General features: G+C 41.2%; 1 protein-coding gene across 3 annotated transcripts in view; it reads left to right on the top strand.

Annotated features, from left to right (window-relative positions):
• vps13a (vacuolar protein sorting 13 homolog A) overlaps window positions 1-23,387 on the top strand; it is a 113,976-nt gene that overhangs the window by 83,389 nt on the left and 7,200 nt on the right. For all 3 annotated transcript variants that reach the window (XM_061933291.1, XM_061933275.2, XM_061933284.2), the window contains 15 exons: window positions 1,401-1,572; window positions 1,644-1,797; window positions 4,835-4,981; window positions 5,067-5,148; window positions 5,228-5,297; window positions 9,904-10,018; window positions 10,091-10,204; window positions 10,278-10,423; window positions 10,499-10,580; window positions 10,695-10,808; window positions 10,957-11,032; window positions 15,356-15,519; window positions 15,597-15,642; window positions 18,439-18,562; window positions 18,643-18,757. In XM_061933291.1, the coding sequence (XP_061789275.1) occupies window positions 1,401-1,572; window positions 1,644-1,797; window positions 4,835-4,981; window positions 5,067-5,148; window positions 5,228-5,297; window positions 9,904-10,018; window positions 10,091-10,204; window positions 10,278-10,423; window positions 10,499-10,580; window positions 10,695-10,808; window positions 10,957-11,032; window positions 15,356-15,519; window positions 15,597-15,642; window positions 18,439-18,562; window positions 18,643-18,757 (1,721 nt within the window). The remainder of the gene's footprint in view (window positions 1-1,400; window positions 1,573-1,643; window positions 1,798-4,834; window positions 4,982-5,066; window positions 5,149-5,227; window positions 5,298-9,903; window positions 10,019-10,090; window positions 10,205-10,277; window positions 10,424-10,498; window positions 10,581-10,694; window positions 10,809-10,956; window positions 11,033-15,355; window positions 15,520-15,596; window positions 15,643-18,438; window positions 18,563-18,642; window positions 18,758-23,387) is intronic.

A 23,387-nucleotide genomic window follows, 5' to 3' on the forward strand; every position in this document is an offset into this window, starting at 1 on the left:
ATTAGGCATAATAAAGTGTTAATTCCACGACTATATATCGGTATCGGTTGATATTGGTAATTAAGAGTTGGACAATATCGGATATCGGCAAAAAAGCCATTATCGGACATCTCTAATTGCTAATCATATGTATTTTTTTTTTTTTTACCAACAGATTGATGGCTAACATGATTGATGTCACAAGCAATTTTGATAACCAAAAAAATTGAATGCTGGGAGCATGATTATATAATAATAAAGTGTAGAACAACTGTATGCAGTACAATTTTCTGTCAAAACTGAAAGAACAAATACATTCAGCCAGAAAGTGCTTTATTATTTTCAGCCTTTCGCAGTCCACATAAATGACACTTAAAATAATACTGCGCAACACATAAAATGACGTGGCAGGCCAAAATAAAATTATATAGCAGGTAAATTAGAATAATGTGGTGGACCACACAAAACGTGGGTTTGTGGTGGGCCAGTTCTGGTCCCTGGGCCTTAGGTTTGACACACGTGATGTAGTGTATCTGGTTTTAACAGTGGGTATGCTCTAACTTGCTTCAGTCCCGATTCCATTGGGTGTGCTACTTTATTCTACATGACCGTAAATTACATTTTTGTCGCAAATTATGGGTTTTAGTCAAAATGTTTTGTAAAACATGCTCGCGTACATGTAACACAAATCTCTTTGAAATGTTATAATCATTAGACAAATGGCCAAAGACTTACAGTTGCTAAGTTGCAAAGACGTTTTGCTTCATGGTGGCTGTGTTTTTCAACCATTCTTGCTCATATTTTACACGCATGCCTGTCAGACCGCTGATGCTGTGTACCAAATTTAGTGGCGATTTGGGTAAACACCCTCAAGTTACATTGGGTGTTTTGAGCTGTGTGAGGAAATTTCAAGTCTGTTATATGTGGTGTATTTGTCGTAAACATAATATAGCACAGGCAACAAGTAGGGGTGCGTGTTTTGACAATTGTTCACTCTTTTGTGCACAGCAGTTCAGTAGAAGTGGCCTAGTGGTTAGAGTGTCCGCCCTGAGATCGGTAGGTTGTGAGTTCAAACCCCGGCCGAGTCATACCAAAGACTATAAAAATGGGAGCCATTACCTCCCTGCTTGGCACTCAGCATCAACGGTTGGAATTGGGGGTTGAATCACCAAAAATGATTCCTGGGCGTGGCACCGCTGCTGCTCACTGCTCCCCTCACCTCCCAGTTGGTGAACAAGGGGTTGGGTCAAATGCAGAGGACAAATTTCACCACACCTAGTGTGTGTGTGACAATCATTGGTACTTTAACTTTAACTTAAAAGTTGGCTCCTACTAACGCATACCACCTGTCCTAATTTTCTACATGACTGCACCCTAGTATGAACATAAAGTAAATATGTTGACATTTTGTGGATCCCAAGGTCTCCAGCGAGTAGTGCTGTTTACTGAGGAGCTACGCCTCTACAAGCTGCTGTACGAGAGCGAGAAAGCGCAGTTGGCCGACCAGGAGGTCATCCTGTCGCTGTTCAGTGTTGGATTGTCTCTGGTCAACCACAGCAGCAACCAGGAGATCGCCTTTATTGGGATCACTAGGTAGACAACACGCCTTTTACTTGTCCCACTTTAAGGCGTTGACGCTTGAACGTTGACCCCCCTCACTGTAGTTCCGACGAGGTGTGGGAGTTCAAGCCCAAGAAGAAGAATCGCTGGAAGGCTCTGGCCACCAATGAAGCTGAGATTCTAGAGATGCGCTACAAAGACTATGTGGAATCTGAACCTGTAGACAAAGCCATCATCGACCTGGAAAACAACTTCCAGGTGAGACACACACATTGTACCATTCATACTGGGTTATGTATAGGGCTGTGAATCTTTGGGCATCACACGATTCGATTTAATTCAATTCTTGGTGGTAACGATTCGATTCAGAATCGATACTAGATTCAAAACTATTCTCGATTCAAAAACTATACTTTTTAATAACATTCAATCAATCAATCAATCAATCAATGTTTATGTATATAGCCCTAAATCACAAGTTTCTCAAGGGGCTGCACAAGCCACAACGACATCCTCTGTTCAGAGCCCACATAAGGGCAAGGAAAAACTCACAACCCAGGGGGATGTCAATGTGAATGACTATGAGAAACCTTGGAGAGGACCGCAGATGTGAGTGACACCCCCCTCTAGGGGAGACCGTCGAGTGGGTCTAGCATAATATTGTGAAAGTCCAGTCCATAGTGGATCTAACATAATAGTGAGAGTCCAGTCCATAGTGGGGCCAGCAGGAGACCATCCCGAGCGGAGACGGGTCAGCAGCGCAGAGATGTCCCCAACCGATGCACAGGCGAGCGGTCCACCCCGGGTCCCGACTCTGGACAGCCAGCACTTCATCCATGGGCACCGGACCTGTGCCCCCCCCCGCCCCACCCTCCACAAGGGAGAGGGGGGCAGAAAAGAAAAGAAACGGCAGATCAACTGGTCTAAAAAGGGAGTCTATTTAAAGGCTAGAGTATACAAATGAGTTTTAAGATGGGACTTAAATGCTTCTACATTGGGTGCCATCTTTATGATTAACTACATTCCTCAATAAAATAAACAGCTGTGATGCATTTCTATATTACTTAAAAGAAAACTGGTATTATTTAATAAAATGTTACCCAAACATTTAATAAAATAAAAATCACTGTCTGACCGTCTGTTCAAGATGCGCTGTTTTGTGGGCAGTCTAATTTACGTGCCTCCACTTCGACTGCGTTTTTCTCCCTGCGGCTTCCATATGGAAGCCGCAGGGAGATATAAATTCGAACCAAACGCCGCTTTGTATTGGAAATGGTAACAGCGGAGACTGTATGTGCTTGTACGAGACAGTCTTCCCCACAACAAGAGGACAGAGAAAAAGAACGAGTTTATTGACTACAATGGCGGACTTGCGCAAAATTCCTCAGGTAAATCTTTACCTCATATGGAGATATTCGCTGACGTCACATTTAGGAAAAACGTCACAAATTAGGCAAATTCCATACGGGTCGTTTGGAAGAAGTATGAAGGAAGGCAAGATTATTTTATAAATATCGCCACCATGCCTCCATGGGTTGATTTCAAATTTTCAGGACTTATGCAGATCTTAATAACTGATAAGAAAGTTTGGTTTTGCAAAATAGGCCCCCTTTTAGATACAACCAACATGGGGGAAAAAATCTCTTTTGATGACTGTATGATGTTTTTAAAAAAGGTTGATGAAATTAACACTGTTTCTCTGAAATAGTGACCTCCACCTAAAAAGATGCCATTTATTATTCAATGGTGGGGGCTTTTGCCAATAAAATGCTTTACTTTTATACAAAAACACCTTATCTCAAAATGTTTTTCATAATACCAGTACATTTTCACTATATGGTGACACATTATTACAATTATATCTACCCTGTACAACACTGAATTTATACAATTCAATTATCGAGTTTCATTTTCCAAATTCCTTAAAAATGTAGGCCTACGTGCATTTCTGCTCGACGGCTCCCGAACTCTGGAACGCTCTCCCCGACCATCTTAGAGCACCACAGTCGGTCGACCGTTTTAAGAAGGCACTAAAAACCCACCTTTTTAAGCACAGCTTTTATCTAATTTCTCTGCCTTCTTGTTTTTAAATACACTGCTTGCCTATCTGTTTTGTCCAGTGCTTTCATGCTTTTATTTCTATTTTTATCTATGTTTCTGTTTTATCTAGTGTTTATCTAGTGCAGGGGTCGGCAACCCAAAATGTTGAAAGTGCCATATTGGACCAAAAATACAAAAAAAAATCTGTCTGGAGCCGCAAAAAATTTAAAGCCATATTACATACAGATAGTGTGTCATGAGATATATATTTAATTAAGAGGACTTAAAGGAAACTAAATTACCTCAAATATAGCTACAAATGAGGCATTATGATGCAATATGTACATATAGCTAGCCTAAATAGCATGTTAGCATCGATTAGCTTGCAGTCATGCCGTGACCAAATATGTCTGATTAGCACTCCAACAAGTCAATAACATCAACAAAACTCACCTTTCATGCACAACCTTAAAAGTTTGGTGGACAAAATGAGACAGAAAAAGAAGTGGCATAAAACACGTCCTCGAAAGTCGGAGAAAGTTATACATGTAAACAAACTACGGTGAGTTCAAGGACCGCCAAAATTAGTAGGACAAAACGGCGCTCGCCATGTACTCGAATCAGTGAAGCATGTTTAATATAAACAGTGTGCTTTATAACAATTAGGGAGGTTTGTGTCATGTTTGTCCTCCTACAGAAGCCATATTAAAACAAAAAATAGATTTTTTTTTCCCCTCATCTTTTTCCATTTTTCATACATTTCTGAAAAAGCTCCAGAGAGCCACTAGGGCGGCGCTAAAGAGCCGCGGGTTGCCGACCCCTGATCTAGTGTGTGTCATGATTTCATTTCTATTTTAATTTTTTATTATATATTCTAACTTTCTATTTTTATTTTTATTTTATTTTATTTTTTTATTTTTTTTATACTTTGTAGCACTTCTGGATTTTAATAAATATAAAGTGCGTTACAAATGTAATTCATTATTATTATTATTATTTCAACAACAATTCCTTAGCTCTAATAAACATTTGGTACTCTGTGTTTGAGTCCATAAACACGCCAGACCCTAACAAAGGAAATATGTGTGATATGTATTATTTTATGGATTACTATAATAATTTTACTGCAGACTGCTAGTGAGATTTAGTACCGGTATTTCACTGTGCAAATATGGTGCATTTCAATGACCATCAATTTTACAGTCAAAAATCCATGTTAGGAATGAGAATTAGTTGCAATATTACTTTCTTCCAGGTATTGCTGTCTACCAACGCCAACGAAATGCGATTGCTGCAGCCGTGTTCCGCTCCCCTCCGAAGGCACTTCGTGCCGGGCGTCAAGGTGGAATATAGCACTTCGCTGCGCCAGAGCACCTACCGTGTCCAAATCCACCGCCTACAGGTCAGAGTCCAGACAGTCCAGTATCTTGTCAGACGCATCCTCAAATCTCTTGTTCTCAACATTTAACAGCTGATGTCTGTCACAGATCCAGAATCAGCTGCCCGGGGCCATCTTTCCTTATGTTTTCTACCCTGTAAAACTACCAAAGTCCATCGCCGTGGATGCAGGTCTGTTGGATTGACTTTCATTGGACAAAAGGGTGTTCATAAATGTTTCATATTGATCTGTTATTTAATTTCCTCACAGAACCAAAGCCTCTCACTGATATCAGCATCGTAACCAGGGCAGCAGGACACTCTAACATCTCACGCATCAAGTAATTGAGACACTTTTATAATACTTTATTGTCCTGTTCTGTGCATGTCAAGGGTGTCCAAAGTCCAAGTCGGGGGCTATATGTGGGTCCCCAGCTTAATTTTCACTGGCCATCCACATTACAGTTGCCTTATGAAGCATTTGGGCCACGTTAAAAAAAAACAAAAGTTGTTAAAACATGATCATATTCTTTCATTTAAAAAAGTTATATTTAATTGGGGCGGTTTGGCTCGGTTGTTAGAGCGGCCGTGCCAGCAACTTTAGGGTTCCAGGTTCGATCCCCGCTTCAGCCATCGTAGTCACTGCCGTTGTGTCCTTAGGCAAGACACTTTAGCCACCTGCTCCCAGTGCCACCCACACCGTCACTAGAGAAAAGCGCTATATAATTCAGTTTACGTCACTTCATTAATTAAAATGGCAAACTGTCATCTACAATGAAAATTGACTATTAAAAAATCCCATCGAGGGATTATTGATTAATTTATTAACAACATTGGTTTACCACAGGGGTGTCCAAACTATGGCCCGCGAGCCAAGTGCGGTCGGCCGTCATCTTCAGTCTGGCCCGTAAGACATCACAAGTAGAGATGTCCGATAATGGCTTTTTTGCCGAAATTGTCCAACTCTTAATTACCGATACCGATATCAACCGATACCGATATATACAGTCGTGGAATTAACACATTATTATGCCTAATTTTGTTGTGATGCCCCGCTGGATGCATTAAACAATGTAACAACGTTTTCCAAAATAAATCAACTCAAGTTATGGAAAAAAATGCCAACATGGCACTGCCGTATTTATTATTGAAGTCACAAAGTGCTTTATTTTTTTTAACATGCCTCTCCCTGAGAGAGCATGAGAAGGTTGAGGTGGGCGGGGTTGAGGTGGGGGGAGTAGGGGCTAGCGGGGGGTTTTATATTGTAGCATCCCGGAAGAGTTAGTGCTGCAAGGGGTTCTGGGTATTTGTTCTGTTGTGTTACGGTGTGGATGTTCTCCCGAAATGTGTTTGTCATTCTTGTTTGGTGTGGGTTCACAGTATGGCGCATATTCGTAACAGTGTTAAAGTTGTTTATACGGCCACCCTCAGTGTGACCTGTATGGCTGTTGACCAAGTATGCTTGGCATTCACTTGTGTGTGTGTGTGTGTGTGTGTAAAAAGCCGTAGATATTATGTGATTGGGCCGGCACGCAAAGGCAGTGCCTTTAAGGCACGCCCCCAATATTGTTGTCTGGGTGGAAATCCGGAGAAATTCGGGAGAATGGTTGCCCCGGGAGATTTTCGGGAGGGGCACTGAAATTCGGGAGTCTCCCGGGAAAACCGGGAGGGTTGGCAAGTATGACTGGGAGACGCAACTGCTCTGTACTTCTCCCTACATCCGTGTACCACTTCGTACAGAGGCGTTTTTGATACCGATAATTTCCGATATTACATTTTAAAGCATTTATCGGCTGATAATATCGGCAGTCCGATATTATCGGGCATCTCTAGTCACAAGTTAAATAAAAGTTTGGCTTGCGCTGACGTTTTAGCCTAATTGCCTGCCCGAGTGTTTAACCGCTGCAATTTTGTCCACCGTCATGTGGGCAATGTTAGTATTTCTGGTCATCGACCATGAGTTTCATTTTGATAAGTACCGAACACAGTAGGAATTTATATGACCCAATCCACAAAACCTTTGCCACTTGTGAGAAAAATAAATAAATAACCAACACAGAAAGTTAACACACGTCACACAACACACTCGTGCTCATTAAACTTTCTGGAAATTCTAAAACATGTCATATTTTGAAATTAGACCCATATTCAGCAAAACCACTACAATGCACAATGGGGAAAATGCCAAACACATTTTAGCAGCTTAATATGTCTGATTACAAAACTTTGAGGTCGTCCCTGAAGGTATAAACAAGGTACAAGTGGAACTTTCACATACTCTTAATATTCAGTGTTATCGTTTATACCTCATATTGCAGCGTCGTCACGGTCTGATGTGGGTGGGGGGTGTTAAAGTTGAAGTAATGCTTTTCAGTCTGTTAAAAGGAAATCCAACTCTCACACATATTTTACATTTTAAAGCTTCCAAAAATTACATTTATTAGGAATTATTTCATTATGTAATACAAATAATTACTAATATTATTTTTTAAAAGGTAAAAAAAAAAATACCGTACTTTAGTTTAGAACAGTGGTTCTTAACCTTGTTGGAGGTACCGAACCCCACCAGTTTCATATGCGCATTCACCGAACCCTTCTTTAGTGAAAAATAAAATGTTTTTTTTGAAATTCAAGAAAAAGTCATGTTTTTTCACTGATGCACAAAATGAACCGTGCATGAACATCACCTTGTTCAAAGAACAAAACCAACACAGTGCATGAACTCACAACAAATTACACACCTTACACACATTACCATGAATTGATTAACGTGGGTTAGTGCGTCTGCCTCACAATACGAAGGTGCTGAGTAGTCTGGGGTTCAATCCCAGGCTCGGGATCTTTCTGTGTGGAGTTTGCATGTTCTCCCCGTGACTGCGTGGGTTCCCTCCGGGTACTCCGGCTTCCTCCCACCTCCAAAGACATGCACCTGGGGATAGGTTGATTGGCAACACTAAATTGGCCCTAGTGTGTGAATGTGAGTGTGAATGTTGTCTGTCTATCTGTGTTGGCCCTGCGATGAGGTGGCGACTTGTCCAGGGTGTACCCCGCCTTCTGCCCGATTGTAGCTGAGATAGGCTCCAGCGCCCCCCGCGACCCCGAAGGGAATAAGCGGTAGGAAATGGATGGATGGATGATTAACGTGGACCCTGACTTAGAGGGGAAAATTATCACAATTCCAGAAGGGTTAAAACCATTAAAAATCAGTTCCCAGTGGCTTATTTTATTTTTCGAAGTTTTTTTCAAAATTGTACCCATCAAGCAATATCCCTAAAAAAAAGCTTCAAAGTGCCTGATTTTAACCATCGTTATATACACCCGTCCATTTTCCTGTGACGTCACACAGTGATGCCAACACAAACAAACATGGCGCATAGAACAGCAAGCGACATTAGCTCGGATTCAGACTCGGATTTCAGCGGCTTAAGCGATTCAACAGATTACGCATGTATTGAAACGGATGGTTGTAGTGTGGAGGCAGGTAGCGAAAATGAAATTGAAGAAGAAACTGAAGCTATTGAGCCATATCGGTTTGAACCGTATGCAAGCGAAACCGACGAAAACGACACGACAGCCAGCGACACGGGAGAAAGCGAGGACGAATTCGCCGATCATCTTCTAACCAACGATTGGTATGTGTTTGTTTGGCATTAAAGGAAACTAACAACTATGAACTAGGTTTACAGCATATGAAATACATTTGGCAACAACATGCACTTTGAGAGTGCAGACAGCCCAATTTTCATCAATTAATATATTCTGTAGACATACCCTCATCCGCTCTCTTTTCCTGAAAGCTGATCTGTCCAGTTTTGGAGTTGATGTCAGCAGGCCAGGGAAGCTAGGGTCAATATTCTTCTCTTGATCATCTTCGGTGGCATAAGGGACGGTGTGAGCCAAGACATCCAGGGGGTTTAGCTCGCTCGTCTGCGGGAACAAACTACCGCCATTGCTTGCCGTGCTACCGAGGTCCTTTGTCCCTGAATTGCTCACACACTCCGGCAGATTCAATGGGGGTCTGGCGGCAGATTTCTTTGACTTTATCGTTGGAAATGCATCTGCCTTGAGTGTCGCAGGATATCCACACATTCTTGCCATCTCTGTCGTAGCATAGCTTTCGTCGGTAAAGTGTGCGGAACAAACGTCCAATTTCTTGCCACTTTCCCATCTTTGGGCCACTGGTGCAACTTGAATCCGTCCCTGTTCGTGTTGTTACACCCTCCGACAACACACCGACGAGGCATGATGTCTCCAAGGTACGGAAAACAGTCGAAAAAACGGAAAATAACAGAGCTGATTTGACTCTGTGTTTGAGAAAATGGCGGATTGCTTCCCGATGTGACGTCACAATCGCTCCGAGAGCGAATAATAGAAAGGCGTTTAATTCGCCAAAATTCACCCATTTAGAGTTCGGAAATCGGTTAAAAAAATATATGGTCTTTTTTCTGCAACATCAAGGTATATATTGACGCTTACATAGGTCTGGTGATAATGTTCCCCTTTAAACAAGTTGAAAAACTTATTCGGGTGTTACCATTTAGTGGTCAATTGTACGAAATATGTACTGTACTGTGTAAACTGTACTGTTTCATATAATGTATTCTCCTCCTTTGCAATCTGCTCGTAAAAGTTTCAATCAATCAATCAAACAACCTGCAAATCAGATGGAAAATTAGAGGGAACATTGTTTGGAGGTATCCATAATACGCTGATAGGGAGATGTTTTTATTTACACGATAATTCGGATGTGTCTTTACCTCTGTGGCCGACTCACCGAACCCCTAGGGTTCGATCGAACCCAGGTTAAGAACCACTGATCTAGAAGTACAACAAACAAATTGAGGAAAATGTATTGGCCTCTATTTTCTAGTATGTATTTATTGTTTGTATGAGGCCCTCGGTGGGGATGCTTTATACATCCTGAATAATGTATTTCCTTCTGTTCAGGTACTTCAAGGTGTTGATTCAAGAAATGGATCTCAAACTGGATCTGGGATTTCTTTTTGCCATCCTGGACATGTTCAGCTTCGAGGATGCCAGCGCCATGACCGCACTGCAGAAGGTGCGAGACTCCCACGAGTAGTTATTGACCTACAAACTGAATGCTTTTATCAAGGTTCTATGATTCTTTCAGGTGGAACTCTTTGAGAAGGATGTGGAGTACATCAAGACGGAGCTAAACCACGCCTCCGTTGCTGACACAACTCCCATTAGCCTCTTTGAGTATTTCCACATCTCCCCCATCAAGGTATGGAGTGAATTTCAGATTTTAAAAAAATCACCAAAAAAAACATGCTCATGAGTCGCATTTGCGTCTTCAGCTTCATTTAAGTTTATCTCTGAGCACCGGCGGTGAGGACGGCTTGAAGGAGAAGAGAGCCAACGAACTCATACCCATCCAGTCGCTCAACCTGCTGCTGAAAAGCATCGGCGCCACGCTCACCGATGTGCAGGACGTCGTCTTCAAGTACGCAGCCGCAAAAACTTGACGCGCTTCTGTGGCTTTTGTGTCCTGACTGACCGTCATTGCTGTTTATGTCAGGCTGGCCTACTTTGAGTTGACCTTCCAGTTCTGCACCACGCAGCAGCTCAACTGGATGGTCGTCAGGCATTATTCCAAACAGGTCACGTACTGTTTACTTTATGTATCAGACTACTTCCTGTACACTTATAAGAAAATAGACTTGATGGCATAGTGACTCAAACTGCCAAAATACATTCATATGCCGTTATTTCAGGCTATAAAGCAGATGTATGTGCTGGTGCTGGGCCTGGACGTCCTTGGAAATCCATTTGGGCTGATCCGAGGGCTGTCGGAGGGAGTTGAAGCCTTTTTCTACGAGCCCTATCAGGTTAGTAAAAGCTTTACGACTCATCATTTCCAATTTTTTTTTTATAAATGACATAATCTCTTCATATACCACTGCAGATTAAAAAAATAAGAACAGTTCAACAGCTAGATAAACAGTACTGTCATGTTTTTGTATGGGGGTTCCACAGGGAGCCATCCAAGGACCAGAGGAGTTTGTGGAAGGAATGGCGCTCGGAATGAAGGCTCTGGTGGGCGGAGCTGTAGGTGAGCAAGTACACTTTCTATACACAGAGAGATATAAAAGACAAGTGACAGCATAGAAAAGTCTTTTTTTGACTTCATATTGAATCAGTTGTGGGGATTCTTAAAGGGGAACTGCCCTTTTTTGGGGAATTTTGCCTATCGTTCACAATAGGGATGTCCGATAATATCAGACTGCCGATATTATCGGACGATAAATGCTTTAAAATGTAATATCGGAAATTATCGGTATCGGTTTCAAAAAGTATAATGTATGACTTTTTAAAACGCCGCTGTGTACACGGACGTAGGGAGAAGTACAGAGCGCCAATAAACCTTAAAGGCACTTCCTTTGCGTGCCGGCCCAGTCACATAATATATACGGCTTTTCACACACAAATGAATGCAAATGCATCCTTGGTCAACAGCCATACAGGTCACACTGAGGGTGGCCGTATAAACAACTTTAACACTGTTACCAATATGCGCCACTCTGTGAACCCACACCAACACAAGAATGATAAAACACATTTTGGGAGAACATCCGCACCGTAACACAACATAAACACAACAGAACAAATACCCAGAACCCCTTGCAGCACTAACTCTTCCAGGACGCTACAATATACACCCCCCGCTACCCCCTACCCCCCTACCTCAACCCCGCCCACCTCAACCTTCTCATGCTCTCTCAGGGAGAGCATGTCCCAAATTCCAAGCTGCTGTTTTGAGGCATGTTAAAAAAAAAAAATGCACTTTGTGACTTCAATAATAAATATGGCAGTGCCATGTTGGCATTTTTTTCCAAACTTGAGTTGATTTATTTTGGAAAACCTTGTTACATTGTGTAATGCATCCAGCGGGGCATCACAACAAAATTAGGCATAATAATGTGTTAATTCCACGACTGTATATATCGGTATCGGTTGATGTCGGAATCGGTAATTAAGAGTTGGACAATATCGGAATATCGGATATCGGCAAAAAAGCCATTATCGGACATCTCTAGTTCACAACCATTATGAGAGACATGACGGGGAAGTTATTATAATTTTTTTGGTTTCTAAATATTTAAAAAATGCGATCAAAAGTTTGCTTACAATGGAGCCTATGGGAGCCACGCAATTCCGCCTTTAAAGCCCTTAAAAAAAACATCCAAACACCTCCATTGAGGTTTTATATACTTGATGTATATGCAATGTAGTGACAGGCTCATTTATAATAACATTTATTATTCACGTTTCTTGATCATTTTAAAGGGGAACATTATCACAATTTCAGAAGGGTTAAAACCATTAAAAATCAGTTCCCAGTGGCTTATTTTATTTTTCAAAGTTTTTTTCAAAATTTTACCCATCGCGCAATACCCCTAAAAAAAGCTTCAAAGTGCCTGATTTTAACCATCGTTATATATTTTCCTGTGACGTCACATAGTGATGCCAATACAAACAAACATGGCGGATAGGACAGCAAAATATAGCGACATTAGCTCGGATTCAGACTCGGATTTCAGCGGCTTAACACTGTCTGATAAGATAATTACTAACAACTATGAACTAGGTTTACAGCATATGAAATACATTTGGCAACAACATGCAATTTGAGAGTGCAGACAGCCCATTTCAGGCGCGCCAAGAACATATATTTTTCCACGATTTCAGCACTCAGGTTAACCATACCTAAATAGACACAAAATACTGCATTACACAAGACTACCCGAATGTACTCGAATGATTGAAAAGAATAAATGTTTTTAAGCTAAATTATTGGTAAACACAGTTTATGTATAATAATTTACGTAAAACCGCGAGTAATGAATAAAGTTTTCATCAATTAATATATTCTGTAGACATACCCTCATCCGCTCTCTTTTCCTGAAAGCTGATCTGTCCAGTTTTGGAGTTGATGTCAGCAGGCCAGGGAAGCTAGGGTCGATATTCTTCTCTTGATCATCTTCGGTGGCATAAGGGACGGTGTGAGCCAAGACATCCAGGGGGTTTAGCTCGCTCGTCTGCGGGAACAAACTGCCGCCATTGCTTGCCGTGCTACCGAGGTCCTTTGTCCCTGAATTGCTCACACACTCCGGCAGATTCAATGGGGGTCTGGCGGCAGATTTCTTTGACTTTATCGTTGGAAATGCATCTGCTTTGAGTGTCGCAGGATATCCACACATTCTTGCCATCTCTGTCGTAGCATAGCTTTCGTCTGTAAAGTGTGCGGAACAAACGACTGACCATTTCGTCGGCTTTCCCCACACCCTCGTATTTTGAACAAATTTCGTCCAATTTCTTGCCACTTTCGCATCTTTGGGCCACTGGTGCAACTTGAATCCGTCCCTGTTCGTGTTGTTACACCCTCCGACAACACACCGACGAAAGTGAAAAAATGGCGGATTGTTTCCCGATGTGACATCACAACGTGACGTCATCGCTCCGAGAGCGAATAATAGAAAGGCGTTTAATTCGCCAAAATTCACCCATTTAGAGTTCGGAAATCGGTTAAAAAAATATATGGTCTTTTTTCTGCAACATCAAGGTATATATTGACGCTTACATAGGTCTGGTGATAATGTTCCCCTTTAAGCATACACGGCGCATTAATTTAGAAAAACACATCATTAAGTTTTTTTCTTTTCATCATGGATTATTACTCACTGCAGACTTCATGAGAGCCAACAAACATGATATAACACCACTTACTGTGCAACGTCTGCTTTCATTAAGCTGCCGACTGCTGGGATGGTTATACATTCCCATTTAGGTGAAGAATGACTCTTAATCCATATAAAGAAAACGGGGGTGGGGGACCAAGTGTCTTTTCGTGTCGTTCTCGCCAGTTTCGGGTCCTAAATGGCTCTCAAAGTGTACCAATTTGTCGGAATACTTACTCAGATGCTTTCTGTCCAGGTGAGATGAATGAATGAATGAAATTTCGGTCATATAATCAACCATCAACCATTAACCATTTTGTGTGACCAGTTTAACAGTACAGATTATACATATTTAACAATCATACACATTTACACACAAAAAGAAAATAAAATAAAAAGAATGACCGAAAAAGGAATAGGCTGCCTATACTATACCTCCACTGAAAATAAGATTTCCTGGAACATCGTTAGTAAAAAAAAAAAAAAAAAAAAATCAATTTGAGGCATTATTTATTATTTAGAATAATCTTACAGGGAGCAAGGAAGCGGGAAAGCAGCAGACCAGGTTCGATCCCTGCTTCCGCCATCCTAGTCACTGCCGTTGTGTCCTTGAGCAAGATACTTTACCCACCTGCTCCCAGTGCCACCCACACTGGTCGAAATGTATTATATAAATATAATTAACTTCACTTCACACGGAAGTGATCACTGCGCCAATAGTTTGTCTGCGTTAGCGCTTATAATAACAATATCACTAATACTTGGTTAATATTCAAATCACGAAATGTAAATGGAGTAATTGTTGGTGCTTTTTGAATGGATTTTGAAAGAAAAAGTCCATCCATTGTCATGTCTTTCATAATAATTGTGAACGATAGGCACAATTCCCAAAAAAGTGCAGTTCACCTTTAAATGAGGATACTGCTTGTTAAAGTGATACAGTTATCATTGGTAAGCTGTTTTTAAAGGTCCGATGATAACCGAAGCAATTTTTCCAATAAGAAATAATGTAAATCCAATTTATTTGTCCCAGACAGCCAAAAATTAAACACATTTAGAGATAATAATTATAGTTTTACATACAGAAAACAAGGTGAAATACATATAAATGAACATCTAACATCACTTTTATCTTTTATTGAAGACTCATGTTGGTAAAACACTTTTGCTTATTTTGGTACGAGTTCTTTCTTGAATTTAACAAAATGCTGTCATTTGCAACTTTTTTTTGGCCACGTAGTTGCTGATTTTGGAATCATATTTTAAACAAAAAGTCACCAGTGGTATTCTTTGTTCGGACACTTGATTCCGCTGAATAATGCAAGGGTAAACGGACAGGTTTGTAAATTAAAGTGCCAAAAGATTCTCAAATGAATAAATGACTAACTGCGCCACAACATGGGACGACGTGGCGAAGTTGGTAGAGTGGCAGCAATCGGAGGGTTGCTGGTTACTGGGGTTCAATCCCCACCTTCTACCATCCTAGTCACGTCCGTTGTGTCCTTGGGCAAGACACTTCACCCCTTGCTCCTGATGGCTGCTGGTTAGCGCGTTGCATGGCAGCTGCCGCCATCAGTGTGTGAATGTGTGTGTGAATGGGTGAATGTGGAAATACTGTCAAAGCGCTTTGAGTACCCTGAAGGTAGAAAAGCGCTATACAAGTATAACCCATTTATCATTTATCATTTATAACATAGGGGGCATAGCTGGCGCCGCCTCCAGGATCACAGGTGCCATGGCCAAGGGGGTCGCCGCCATTACCATGGATGAAGAATACCAGCAGAAGAGACGAGAGGCCATGAACAAACAACCCAGCGGCTTAAAAGAGGGTCTGACCAGGGGTGGAAAAGGATTAGTGTCTGTATGTGCATACCTTTTGTCTGATCTCGTTCGCCATCAAGAAGGAAATGCTGACACTTTGCCATGTTTTCTTGACAGGGATTTGTCAGCGGGATTACAGGGATTGTTACCAAACCCATTCGAGGTAGGTTAAATTGATTTTGTTTGTGTTCACCTTCACATTTAATCAGTGTTGGGAACGCCGTTAGTTTCGGCGGTAACTAGTAGTCCATCCATCCATCTTCTTCCGCTTATCCGAGGTCGGGTCGCGGGGGCAGCAGCCTAAGCAGGGAAGCCCAGACTTTCCTCTCCCCAGCCACTTCGTCCAGCTCCTCCCGGGGGATCCCGAGGCGTTCCCAGGCCAGCCGGGAGACATAGTCTTCCCAACGTGTCCTGGGTCTTCCCCGTGGCCTCCTACCGGTTGGACGTGCCCTAAAGACCTCCCTAGGGAGGCGTTCGATGTGGAGGAGCACCGGCTTTACTTTGAGCTCCTCCCGGATGGCAGAGCTTCTCACCCTATCTCTAAGGGAGAGAGCCCCGCCACCCGGCGGAGGAAACTCATTTCGGCCGCCTGTACCCGTGATCTTGTCCTTTCGGTCATAACCCAAAGCTCATGACCATAGGTGAGGATGGGAACGTAGATCGACCGGTAAATTGAGAGCATTGCCTTCCGGCTCAGCTCCTTCTTCACCACAACGGACCGATACAGCGTCCGCATTACTGAAGATGCCGCACCGATCCGCCTGTCGATCTCACGATCCACTCTTCCCCCACTCGTGAACAAGACTCCTAGGTACTTGAACTCCTCCACTTGGGGCAGGGTCTCCTCCCCAACCCGGAGATGGCATTCCACCCTTTTCCGGGCGAGAACCATGGACTCGGACTTGGAGGTGCTGATTCTCATCCCAGTCGCTTCACACTCGGCTGCGAACCGATCCAGGGAGAGCTAAAGATCCTGGCCAGATGAAGCCATCAGGACCACATCATCTGCAAAAAGCAGAGACCTAATCCTGCAGCCCCCAAACCGGATCCCCTCAACGCCTTGACTGCGCCTAGAAATTCTAGTAACTAGCGTTAATTTTTATTATCAGTAACTCAGTTACCGTTACTACATGATGCATTACTGCGTTATTTTACGTTATTTTTTTATGTAGTATCGGCTAAAAACAGAAGATCTGAGTGTGTTTTATTGGAGAGTTGCAGTGTCGTCCTTCTGAATCTTCCTGTCACAACGGGGACAAGAGAAGAGGCGCTGTGTGTGTGTCTGGGTGTGGGGAGGGGAGGGAAGGGGGGGGGCGTGTTTGTGTTTACTAACAAGACATCATGGTGGAGCTGAAGCCGAGTTTCTTAACATGGAGATATTCTAGACTGACCACCGGGAGGAGTTTCATAAATGCCTCAAATGTACGGCATTTTGAGTTAGGGTTGCGTGTATTTTCAATGTACGTTCAGGGTTAAGAAGGGGTTAAAAACAAAACAAATTGTGCGCAAGCCGCAGCATTCGTGAGGGAGGGGCTGAGACAGAGAGAGCGAGGGAGTGGATTGATTGATTGACTGAGACTTTCATTAGTAGATTGCACAGTACAGTACTTATTCCGTACAATTGACCACTAAATGGTAACACCCGAATAAGTTTTTCAACTTGTTTAAGTCGGGTTCACGGTAATCAATTTCTTTCAAACTGTCATTGCTCAAAACATAATACTGAATCAAAATCAATGTTATTATGAATTATTGACCTATCCAAGGTTCCGATTACTTCACATCAAATATTCCACTTTGAAAAATATTTTTGGTGGAAGATTTTGCATATTTTGTAAAAACATAGTTTTGTTTGACAAAAAAGGGCGGAAAACAAATAAACAAAAAAACAACATTAAAAAAACTAAAACATTTTGAAACCAGGGATAGATCTGAAGTTGATGTAGACTCCAGAGATTTAAGCATTAAATATAAAATGTATCATCATTTCATGACCCAAGCAAAACACTTTTTACACTTTAATACTGCTGGCCCCACTATGGACTGGACTCTTACTATTATGTTGGATCCACTATGGACTGGACTCTCACAATATTATGTCAGACCCACTCGACATCCATTGCATTCGGTCTCCCCTAGAGGGGGTGGGGTTACCCACATATGCGGTCCTCTCCAAGGTTTCTCATAGTCATTCACATCGACGTCCCACTGGGGTGAGTTTTTCTTTGCCCTTAGGTGGGCTCTGTACCGAGGATGTCGTTGTGGCTTATGCAGCCCTTTGAGACACTTGTGATTTAGGGCTATATAAATAAACATTGATTGATTGATTGATTGATTGAATACTGAAATAAATACACCTACAACTTATTAAATAAAACCATCGAAAAAACTACCAGCAGCGGTAAACTTTGGATCCATGAAGGAAAGAAGAAAGTGAATGAATGTTTATAACCGAATACATTTACATATGCATACAAATTTGTTTTCTTTTTTTTATTATTTTTTTTAATGAATTAAGTAACATTTATGACAACCTTTTTCCAAAACCCAATATAGAATGTGAGATATAACAGGATAATGCATACGTTTATCTTTTTTTTTCTTTTTTTTTCAAAACGCTTACAAAAAAGTGGGACCCCAAAAATGTACTGTCGGACCCCATTTTTATGACTTGATGGGGTCCCTGGGAAAATTCCTAGTGCTGATCAACAGATTGTATTATTCTCCAGTGCAATAACAGTACTGAAATAAAGGCTAAAAGTAAATTAATGGGAGCTTTAAAAAAAAAAAAAAAGAATTAACTATAGAGTTACTTTTCACAGTAACACATTAGTTTTTGGTGTAAGTAACTGAGTTAGTAACTGAGTTACTTTTGAAATAAAGTAACTAGTTACTTGTTTTCAGTAACTAACCCAACACTGCAATTTTAATGATCTTTTTTGGCGGTGTTATCCTGCAGGAGCACAAAAGGAAGGAGCGGCAGGCTTCTTTAAAGGATTCGGTAAAGGTCTGGTTGGTGCTGTCGCCAGACCCACAGGAGGCATCATCGACATGGCCAGCAGCACGTTTCAAGGCATCAAGAGGTCGGTTCTCTTCACAAGCAGCACTGGGTTGCGCATATGACATGCAATCAATATATGTAATTTTTTGTTGTTGTCTTTAGTGCGGCAGATACGTCGCAAGACATCGGATCTCTGCGTCCTCCTCGCTTCATCCACGAGGACGGCGTCATACGGCCATACAGGCAAAGGGAGGGCATCGGCAGTCAAATGCTGCAGGTAGTAGTACATCCTAACTATGATTTGACACAACCAACATCGCTGCAATCATTTAAAATCCATTGGTGTTTTATGTAGCCGCAGTTTGTACTTCACACACACATACAGTAGTCAGGCTTGGTCAAGAGATAGGACTCAGATGCAGAGTAGGGAATAATTCGGCAGGCTTTTATTTTGAAAGCTTCCTTTCACCTCCAGAGTCAGGGCAATTCATTATATACAATAACTAAACTGGTCGGCGAAAAAGGTTCCAAAAAAAAGGAACAACCGAAAAACACTCTGAAAGGAGGAAAACACAAAAACAATGACGTATATACTATGAAACTTATTATAAACACAAAACTCTCCAATAGGAGGAAGAAACAATGGCTATGAAAACTTCTACACTTTCTCTAATCCAATAAAGGTTAACAAAAAATGTCACTCAAAAAATTGAGGAAAAGGAAGAACTGTAAGAACAACTGAAAACTCACCACTTCGTAGTGATGGGTCCGGCAACGCCGATGCATCGGCGCATGCGTCGAGCTCATAGAGCAAAACCCTGTGTCGGTGCGCGTACCGCTTTTAGAAAGTCACGTGACCGATCATGAGCTGTTTCGGTCACATGACCGATACGCAAACTGTGTCGCACTGACGCCTCCTCTGTGCCCTGTGAGCGGGTCTTTTCTACGGCCGGAGAAATAATAACGAAGAAGAGAAATCGTCTAAAATTTAATACATTGGAAAAACTGCTTCTTTTTTTTATAAAAATGTGTAAAAAAAAAAAATAAAAAATAAAAATTCCTAGTCCACAAGCATTCTCATTCACAACACGTTCTCTTAGAGTTCCATGTTATGATACATGTTCACATTATTTATTGACTGTATCTAAAAAAGAAAAAAATCTATTTTTATTTAAATGAAGATATGAAATAATCCTAAATGAAATACAATGACTGGGTTTATATTATTGTATATACTAGGTCAGGGGTCGGCAACCCGCGGCTCCGGAGCCGCATGCGGCTCTTTGATCACTCTGATGCGGCTCAGCTGCATACTTGCCGCCGCCCCCCCCCCCCCCCCCCCCCCCCGATTTTCCCGGGAGACTTCCGGATTTCAGTGCCTCTCGCAGATTAATATTCTCCAAATTTCACCCTTACAATAATAATAAGGGCGTGCCATGATGGTACAGCATTTAGCGCCCTCTACAATCTGTATAAACAGTGTGCCAGCCCAACCTATTGTTATATACATCTTCTGCTTGCACACGTAAGTGACAGCAAGGCATAATTGGTCAACAGCCAAACAGGTTAGCCATATAAAACAACTTTAACACTCTTACTAATAATGCGCCACACTTTGAACCAAAACCAAACAAGAATGACAAACACATTTCGGGAGAACATCTGCACCTTAACACAACATAAACACAACAGAACAAATACCCAGAATCCCATGCAGCCCTGACTCTTCCGGGCTACATTATACACCCCTGCTACCACCAAACCCCGCCCCCAACCCTGCTCCCTCACACATCCCCCCTGTGCATCGGTTGAGGTGGGCGGGGTTTGGTGGGGGGGGGTGTATAATGTAGCCCGGAAGAGTTAGGGCTGCATGGGATTCTGGGTATTTGTTCTGTTGTGTTATGGTGCAGATGTTCTCCCGAAATGTGTTTGTTATTCTTGTTTGGTGTGGGTTCACAGTGTGGCGCATTATTAGTAAGAGTGTTAAAGTTTTTTATATACCGCCACCGTCAGTGTAACCTGTGTGGTTGTTGACCAAGTATGCCTTGTTGTCACCTACGTGAGCAAGCGGAAGCCCCATACAACATGTGGCTGAATCAGGCACGCTGGTTGTAGTGGGCGCTATATGCTGTACCATCACGGCACGCATGACGCTGACAAGCGCTATTCATTCAAAACCCGCGTGCCGCACAAGCTTAAAATTCCATATAAAGGTGTGGGCAGCGTGTCTGAGACCCCTGGTTTATACATAGCACAAAGCAAAAAAATTTATTTTGTCATTTAAAATATTAAAAATGTTTGCGGCTCCCATTGTTTTCTATAATTTGTGAAACTGGTCAAAATGGCTCTTTGACTGGTAAAGGTTGCCGACCCCTGTACTAGGTCATAAAATCAGTGTCAGTTGAGTCGGTCCATAGGTTGCCTGTAGGGATTTTTAATGTCCAGCAGATGTCAGTATTTGGTGACACAGTATCAATACAGTTTTGCAATTTGTCGAAACGCGTCATGGCGCCTCATCAACCCATCACTACCACTTCGGCTGAAAAACTAAATAACACAAAATCACTCTGCCGAGGAGGAGAAAAAGAAAACTCAAAATAGCAACGAAGGAATTCAGGATCAAGGTATGCAAACACGAGACGAGGCAAGGCACGGACACGACGCTAGAGAGGCACGAATTAACGAGACGATCTAGCACAGAACAAAGGGAGGCGTGGGCTTATAAGACACATGAGGGTAATGGGGAACAGGTGGAAACAATCATGGGTCAGGGATGACGTCAGACTGATGACACAAAAGGAAGGGCAAGTGACCTGAAACGAGAGGAGTTACTTCCCAAACTAAAACATGCAATTCACAAGACAGAAGAAACCAAGACAAGACATCCCTCACCGCGATGTGACACCGCCCTTCACAGGGCCTGTTCAAAGATGTCGATAAAACGTGAATAATGGACATGAAAATGCCTCATTTTGATACAGTACTCTAATCCCTATAACATAGCTTTCTGTTATTTAAATACATTTTACATGCAATTTTATACATTCAGAAACAATTACAGGCGTATGGAACACAGTAGAGGTTTAAAAAAATGTATTTTCTATTAAATCGCAATTCTGTTTTGTAACGATTCTTAATCGATTCAAAAAGTCAAAAATCGATTCTTTAAAAAATGTTTTTATCTTTTTTTAAATGTATTTTTATTTGTATCTGTCCTGTCCAGCCACTCAGGCAAATCTTATTGTTGATGTAGATGCCCGTATCTGCTGTACACATTTACCTTCAAATAGAGAAGTGTTGGATACTTCTCTTGTTGCATTATTTGTACACTGCAAAAACTGAAATCTAAGTAAGATGAAATATCTCAAATAAGGGTGATATTTGCCTATTTTCTGTCTGATAAGAGAATTCTTCCCACTAAGCAGATTTCATGTTAGAGTGTTTTATTTGTTTTAAGTGTTTTGGTCCTAAATGATCTCAGTAAGATATTACAGCTTGTTGCTGAGATTTGATGACCTATATTGAGTAAAACATGCTTGAAACTAGAATATCAACTGTTGCAAAGCTGTGTCATCAACACTCACAAGTATAAAACTACTTTTTTAAAGTGATTATTTCTTACTTCAAGCATAAAAAAAAATCATGATGCCGAGCGCATATCATCATGTCAAGATAATGGCACTAGCATTTACTTAATTTAAGAATATTTTACAACATACTGAGCAAAAAGGTCTAACATTTTTTTTCTACCAAGAAAAGTGCACTTGTTATTAGTGAGAATATACTTATTTGAAGGTATTTTTGCGTTCATTGAGGTTAGCTAATTTGACTTGTTTTGGAAAGTCTTGACAAGCCAAATTTTCTTGTTCTACTGGCAGATAATTTTGCTTAGTTCAAATAAAATACCCCTCATTTTTGTATTTTTTTTTTTCTTCTTTTTGAACACTGACTTTTTGCAGTGTAGTTTACTTTATTTAATATTTGGGGAGCATTTTGTTAAACTAAACCTGTTTTATTTTGAGGAATATAAAAAATTATCAGAGCTGTTTGTCTATGTTATGGTGAAATGTAGTTTATCATAGAACTGGCACCCAATGTGTTTAAAACAGTATTGATTTTACGTCGAGAATCGGTTTGAATCAGGAATCAATGTTGTTACCCCAGGAATCGAAACAAATTGACAGTATTGATAAGGTGTAGTTACACATCATCACATCTTGTCAAAGCATCTTCCAGTGCTGGAAGACCTTGTGTGAATTGACAACGCCCTCTGCTGGATTCATAGTTACATATTTTCCCCCTGCAGATAATGCCATCAAACCACTTTCTATTTAAAAATACCATAAAAAAATAAAAATAAAGCCGAAAAAAAAATCTGCGAATGCACTGCAAAAAGTCAGTGTTCAAAAACAAGAAAAAAAAATACAAAAATGAGGGGTATTTTATTTGAACTAAGCAAAATTATCTGCCAATAGAACAAGAAAATTCGGCTTGTCAAGACTTTCCAAAACAAGTCAAATTAGCTAACCTCATTGAACCCAAAAATACCTTAAAATAAGTATATTCTCACTAATAACAAGTGCACTTTTCTTGGTAGGAAAAAAAAAAAGAGAAATTTTTGCTCAATATGTTGAAAAATATTCTTAAATTAAGTAAATGCTAGTGCCATTATCTTGACATAATGATTACATTTCTTGAAACCAGTAAACTTATACTAAAAACTAATTTATTGTTCTTAATGGAAAGGCAACAAGGCAACCTCTTGTTACTCTCGGGGTCTCCTAGCCGCTCAGGCAAATCATATTGTCTAAAAATGCATTTTTCCATCGATAACATGACATCATCGCGCCAAGTGCGTGCTCTTTCAGTCAATTAGTGCGCATATATACAGCCCGGCACCCGGCCAA

Source organism: Nerophis lumbriciformis, linkage group LG03 (genome assembly GCF_033978685.3).
Source record: "Nerophis lumbriciformis linkage group LG03, RoL_Nlum_v2.1, whole genome shotgun sequence".
Classification (NCBI taxonomy): Eukaryota; Metazoa; Chordata; class Actinopteri; order Syngnathiformes; family Syngnathidae; genus Nerophis; species Nerophis lumbriciformis.